The 7,024-nt window shown below is 38.4% G+C and overlaps 1 protein-coding gene across 1 annotated transcript; it reads left to right on the top strand.

The window, feature by feature from the left end:
* The first annotated feature begins 79 nt into the window (after positions 1 to 79).
* LOC137291524 (prefoldin subunit 2-like) lies at positions 80 to 5,053 on the top strand. The gene is made up of 3 exons (XM_067822891.1): positions 80 to 255; positions 1,565 to 1,688; positions 2,301 to 5,053. The coding sequence occupies exons 1-3, from the start codon at positions 116 to 118 to the stop codon at positions 2,472 to 2,474; spliced, it is 438 nt and encodes a 145-aa protein (XP_067678992.1). The 5' UTR covers positions 80 to 115; the 3' UTR covers positions 2,475 to 5,053.
* The last annotated feature ends 1,971 nt before the right edge of the window (positions 5,054 to 7,024 follow it).

Raw genomic sequence — 7,024 nt, 5'->3', positions numbered from 1 at the left:
CGCGTGTTCAATGTGTGTTGTCGATCCACCGACAGAGTACATTAGCAACGGATGCTTTCTAACGTTAAGGCGTGAGGAAAGTATTGTCGCCATATGGCAACGAGGCTGCTTGAAAATGGCGTCGACTTATGCACAGAAAGCTGCGAAAGGAAAATCGCAAGAGCAAATTATTGCCGGTTTTCAAGAACTCCGACAGCAACAAAGGATACTAGCAACCAAAATATCTGAAATTGAAATGGATATGAAGGAACATGAGTATGGATGTATCTTTCTTTAGCAAACGTATACCCAAGTTACATACACACGTGCCTCCGTCTGAACACCTTCTGAAACGCACATTTGTGTTACAACTACCGGTAGATGTAAACAAACTTACTTTTTTTATTTTTGTTTTCGCGATTAGTTTGGTGAGATTGTTACTAAAGACTGTTGAGATTCAACTCTAAATTGCAGTTACCACCGTCAAAATCATTATTGATGATTAGTTTGAACGTAAATTCTAACTTTGACCCAAAGGATTTTGCATGACACAACTTGTATCATAACAATTTCTTCCTTGGGAATCGAGGTTGTGGTCAAAGTGACAATAATATTGAAAGTAGTATCATATTGACACCCACACCGCTTCCAAGAGTGAAATTGTTATGTTATAAGCAGTGTCATGCAAAATCCTATCAGGTCATATTGTCCATCAATCAATTACATATTTTACTACTTTATTTACTAGACTTTGTAACTCAGTGAAACCAATCCAGAATAGCATTTGTTCTCAGACTGGTGGATGCTTGCGACAGGGTACCTGTCACGGTCTAAAGTGAGTTTCAGAATTAGTTAGATTATGGTTTGTTTTCATCAACTTAAAAGATCAAAACTACTTCCTACTCGTAGTTAAATATGTTTTTGAATCTTTGACCAGACAGACATTGCAGGACTCAGCTTGTAACAGATTGAGTCATAAACATTAACACAATGAGTGATTTTGACAGAAATGTCCTTGAAATCAAGTTGTATCTCGGAAAATAGGCAAAGCAGGTGACAAGATTAAATGGCAGTAGATTGTGAAAATGTAGAGCTTTCAATTTGCAAAACAATTGTCATGATTGCATGTTTAGACAAACCTATGTATACACAAGATAATCTACCCCCGAAAAGGTACATGAATACTACAGCAGCCCACATAGGTATACCTCACATTATGTCACAGAGGCGCGCCCCTATGATTGGTTGAAATTTCTTTTGCCTGAGAGAATTATGCACTGTTGTCAAAAAGGTCGATTTAAGGTAATTAAGTGTTGAAATTGGTAGTTTTAATGACGGGGTTTCATTTATAATGATGTCAGTAAATGATTTATGCGTTTGTACCCAACTAGAGTATATGTGATCTTTAACAACACACTCATTTGCGTGTCTCAACAGGAAGTATCGTTGATTGTCTTGATTGTAGTATTTATCAGTGCCAGTTTCGTTCACATAATGCAGGGTATAACAGTGTCCAGTTACAACCCTCATGAGTTTTGTGGTGGGGTTTGTTATTACTGTACACATTGTAACATCTTGTTTTCAGACTAGTAATAGAGACACTGAAAGAGGTAGATTCTGACAGGAAGTGTTTCCGTATGGTCGGTGGTGTTCTGGTTGAGAGAACTGTAAAGGATGTCCTACCTGCGCTCGTCAATAACAAGGAGCAGGTCAGTATTACCAATACTCAGTCTCTGAAGTGATCATAGAAGATATTATTCTCAGGTGTGATTTTAAGGCCACCCTGGAAATGTCCTTTCTTTGTTGTTTAATGCTGCACACTGCAATATTCCAGCCACATGTCTGTCATCGGTGACTTATTGACCAGACAATCAAATTATCAAATCCAGACTCAGTTATTTACATACAGCAATCTGTGAAGGTGCCAGGGTAGAATAGGCCTTCAGCAACCCATGCTTGTCATAACAGCGACTATGCTAGTTGTAAAAGACAACTAATGGGATCAGGTGGTCAGACTCTCTGACTTAGTTGACACATGTCATCAGTTCCCAATTGTGCAGATCGATGCTCATGTTGTTGATCACTGGATTGTCTGGTCCAGGCTCGATTATTTACAGACCGCTGTCATATAGCTGGAATAATGTGCGGCATAGAAGTAAACTCACTCACTCACTATTTACATATAGGTGCTAACTTGTTGTGCACCATTGAAAAATTTCACTCTCACTAGACTTATTCATTTTCTGTTATTGTTTTTGTTGGGTTTGATTTTATATTGCTTGCAAATCAATCATTGTGCCTATCAATATTTTTGGTTGCAGATGAACAACTTGGTAGGTACTTTAACAAAACAGCTGGAAACAAAAGGCACTGATATCAACAAATACAGGGAACAGCACGGGCTGAAGATCCGGGGTGAGGAGTCTAAAGAGACACCAGAGACACAGGACAAGGAAACAAAGTCTGGTGGTGTTCTTGTGGCCAAAAACTCATAACATGGACATGTGTTTGTGAACAGTGTTGACATATTCCACCATTAAACAGCAGCGGAGTCCTGGCATGGAGCCATCTTACATTGTTCCAGAAATCCATTTGGATTGTGTCGCATTTGTTTTATGTTCCTGGAAGTACTGTGAAGAAATTCTTTGAATTATGGTGCAAATAAGAGTATCATTATTGCACTGTCAAATTCATGCGTGCAGAGGTAGCCTAGGTGTAAAAGCGTTGGTTTGTCACAAACAAATACCTCAGTTCTGTTCCACACATTGGGAAATGTGTGAAGCCCATTTCCACTGTCCATGCTGCTATATTGCTTCAAAATTGCTAAAGCAGCATGAATCATATACACTACTGTATTATTTCATAATTCAATTGAACAAACTTGAAGCATTTCATTTGAATGCAGTGATAATGCAGTGATACTTACTTACAGTGACACAGACATTTGCTAGGTACCGGTAGTATTTGGGTGTTTGGGATCGTTTCAGTCTATACTGTAAATCATTAAATTTTTGCGAGCATGATATTTTTGCGAAAACTACGAATGACTTGAGCTTGCAAAAATATCATGACACAATTTGCTGGTAGAATGCTATGAATAATCAGCAAACAACCTGTCCTATCTTTGCTATTATTGACCTATTCAGATAATTAATAATAGATCTAGACAGTACATATATTAAGTAATGACAACAACATGAAGAATGACTAATTACTAGCATTACTCGTACTCACGTGTCACATGTCAAACAATGGATACCTGAACAAAAGTCACTCAATCAGTATGTCTGATAGTCCAGACAGGCGCCAACAACGCAACACGCATTCTTAGAGACTGTTTGAAAGGCTGGACCATCCAGAGGGCGTGGATAGGTTTCATGACACTTACCTGGAGATCAACAGCTTCGCCAACACTGACTAAACTGGTCCTTCATCAGTGCCAATTTATTAGAATCATTCCATTTAATTTAATCCCTTTGAACTGTTTTATGTTTATCTGGCCTATGCAGCAAGTGTTGTTTTTAGGAAAACATCACTGACTGCATACATGCGGAAGTACTCCACTGAATGGTGTTCAAGATTAGTGGCAAACTTTAATATGTGATTGAATTTACTTTAGATAAAACGTTCAGATGCAAGTAAGCTTTGAAACTGTCAAACTAAACTATGTTTTGAGAATTAGCGTGATGTAAAAACGTCAGTTGGTCGCCACTCGCAAAAATATCATAACGCAAAACTTTTGTGATTTACAGTATTTCCTTGAAACGCAGAGTCAGGCAGTATCATTCCTAACTAACTGGCACATGGCCATGTATTGAAATTTAGTTCCCGGTATCATTTTTTGGGTGCTTTCCAGGACCATTTTCATACTTGCTCAATGTCTGATCTGTTATACCCTTGAAGATCTGGGTCAGAATTGATCTTCAGCAACCCAAAGTTGTTATAAGAGACAATTAGCAGGATCAGGTGGCCAAGCTCACTGACTTGGTTCACGTCATTGGTTCCCAATTGTGTAGATTAAAGCTCATGCTATCAACCACAGGATTATCTGGTCCAGACCTGACTATTTCCATCAGATAGCCACTGTGTGATGTTAGGTAATAGTCAGTCAATAAAATCCTAATCTGTTATTTGGCGTCCTAAACAAAGATTCACGATAAGACTTTTTCAAGTGATTCTGGATGCATTCTTTGGGACAATTTTAAGATGTTCATGCTAGAGAATGAACTGCTGGACAACCAGGAATGGTGAGTTGTGTTTCATGTGCTTCACTGTGAGGCTGTACGCACCTCTTCTGGAGGGTTTGAACTCCAGTGGGAAAAATGGACCCTTTAACAATGTTGTGAGCGCTGTATCTTGAAGATGGAGTGTCTCACTTTTTTCGAGGACATGCTTTTTCCTCTCAACATGCTTGTTTCCTCACTGTTAACTTTCTTGCTTATTAAATCCTGAGGCCAATACGACAGATATGTTTCACTAACAGTATGAAGAAAAATAAATCACTCGATTGAATAATTATCACATTTATATGTTTGTTTATTTATTTTTGGTTTTGTTGTCAATAATTCTAGAGGAAAGTTTGGGTATATTTATTACACTGTAACTTCCATAACTCTATTAAGTTTTGTTAATATAGAAAGGTACTTCAATTAGCTTTATGATCGGCTGATACACTGAAAAAGTTAATTTCCCGACTTCGCTTGTGAAAGATATGTCCTTTTCGTCTCTGTCAACCACGTAACATCATACCTCCTTTCATCCTTTGAATTCTAAGCAGACAGACTTGTGTTTAATAAAAAAAATAATTTATATAATTTCTGGTCATATATTATTTTTACTCCAGCTTGAACTAAATGTGTTCTTGACCAGAAGGTGGTCAAGTTTAGATACAGGAAGGCATATGTTGGTGATGTGAGTGGTGAATCACTCGCAGTGTTATTCCAGCCATTGTCTTATTCCACCAGAAGACCATTTATTCAGCAGATATTGTCATTGATCTAGGTAAGTAGAAGTGGATGAAGCTTATGGTAAAATCACAGCATCGACCTGAATGAATTTTCTTTGTTTTCTGTTAGTCGTTTGTTAATTTGATTGTTTTTTAACACTGCACTAAGCAGAAGTATCTCTTGACATGAGAAATGAACATGCTTTACAGACAAAAAATACTCACTTCATTTCTAAGAAATATGATGTTATGAAAAGGATCCCTGAGACTATTCATTATCTAGAGCTGGGATAGAAGAGGATTTCAGCGACAAAATGCTTTGCCACAAGAGGTGACTATCAGGGTCGGGTGGTCAGGCTCGCTGACTTAGTTGACAGTTTGTTCCCATTTGTGCGGATCAATGCTCATGCAGTTCATCACTGGATTGACTGGTCCATGCTCGATTATGTACAAACCACTACCACAGAGCTGGAATTTTGCTGAGCGTGGCGTAAAACTATACTCACTCAAAACAGACTTGCTTGGGCTTTCTTGGATATGAATGTTTCAAGGTCTGTATGAAAGCCTAGGCGACTATTTACTAGTCTGTATTACAGTTTGTGAACCACATTATATTTTCCCCACAGCCATGCCCCTTCTGCAATCATAAAGCCCAATAAATGAAGCAAGTCTTGATTTCCACATGTTCTGAATTTCACATCTTACTGTGGCTCCTTTTCAATTTAAAAAGGATTATTGGTTTCCGTCGAAATTCAGTACACTCATGGAACAAGTACAAGTGTTCCTTTGTATTGCTCTGTGGGTGAAATACTGGAAGTAAAGGAACTCTTGTTTCGTATGTTCCCTCATTCGTGAGAGAGAGAGAGAGAGAGAGAGTTTTCACTAATGTATTGTAGAGCTACGACTCGTAAATTTGTGCTACAGGGTCTAGATTTTAGAAGTGCTCTTAGCGCTAAGATGGCCGTAAGTGCCATTCAGTAACGTTAACTTACGACTATCTTAGCACTAAGTGAGCTAAGTAAATCTAGGCCCAGTACGAGAAAGGTTACAAGATCTGACTGAGGTTTACGAGAGCTTCGTGAAACTGGCGCCAGGGTCCTGCTCTTCAAAGCGATCGTAACCCAACAGTAACTCCCATACTTTAACATGAGTTGCCACAGTCAGAGCGCTGTGAGAACTTTTAATAAAATGTTAACACACACAGAACCAAGGATAGGACAGAAATTAACCTTTTGGATTTTTTTTATCATTAAACACGCGCGCGCGCGCACACACACACACACACACACACACACAAACTTAGAGTGTTGTATTGGATTGTGTAGGGAAATCATCAAACGAAAAAGAGCAAACTGAACACGTTCCAGTAGAACAAGGGTTGGCTGACATGCTTCACAACAAATATGAATAATGGCATTATGATAAATAAGATGAAATCAACCTTCTTTCCGTGTCTGTCGGAGGTCCGTCAAGGAGAGAACCTGTCTCCCAATTTTTTCTCATTTTGTCTTAATGATCTTCAAGAATGTTTGATTTTTAACCGGTGTGATAGTGTGAACTTAGAATATGATAATGATCACGCGACCATTTGCCTTAAACTTTGAGTGCTGCTATATGCTGAAGACACTGTCTTTCTAGCTGAAAGTAACTTCCATCTGCTGACAGCACTTGATTGGTTTTCGCGTTATTGTGACTTTTGGAAACTTGCAGTTAACGCAGATAACACTAAATGCATATATTCAGATCTGGTCCAGCGGGCTAAAAATAGAATCAAATTCCTCTGTAATCATTGCATTATACCTTTAAATATCTCGGGATTGCATTTCATAGAAACTGATGAATGATCACCGATATGAAACATGCTGCAGGCGTGGGTAATAAAGCCTCAATGTCTGTATTAAAACGAGCGAGCAATTTACATTTACTTTTGGGTTGTCTAATCTCTTCCTTCGATAAAATTGTTCTCCTGGTTTTACTTTACGGCTTGGGTTTTGAGAACATTAATTTAATTGATCGTGTACACATGAAATTTCTAAAACTTGCAGCAAGTCTGAATATGCTAACACCTAGCTTTATGGTTTACGGTGAATTTGGGAGAGA

The sequence above is a fragment of the Haliotis asinina genome, chromosome 1, assembly GCF_037392515.1.
Source record: "Haliotis asinina isolate JCU_RB_2024 chromosome 1, JCU_Hal_asi_v2, whole genome shotgun sequence".
Lineage (NCBI taxonomy): Eukaryota > Metazoa > Mollusca > Gastropoda > Lepetellida > Haliotidae > Haliotis > Haliotis asinina.
The sequence above is the reverse complement of the archived record's forward strand: the minus strand, read 5'-3'. Positions and strand labels throughout refer to the sequence as shown.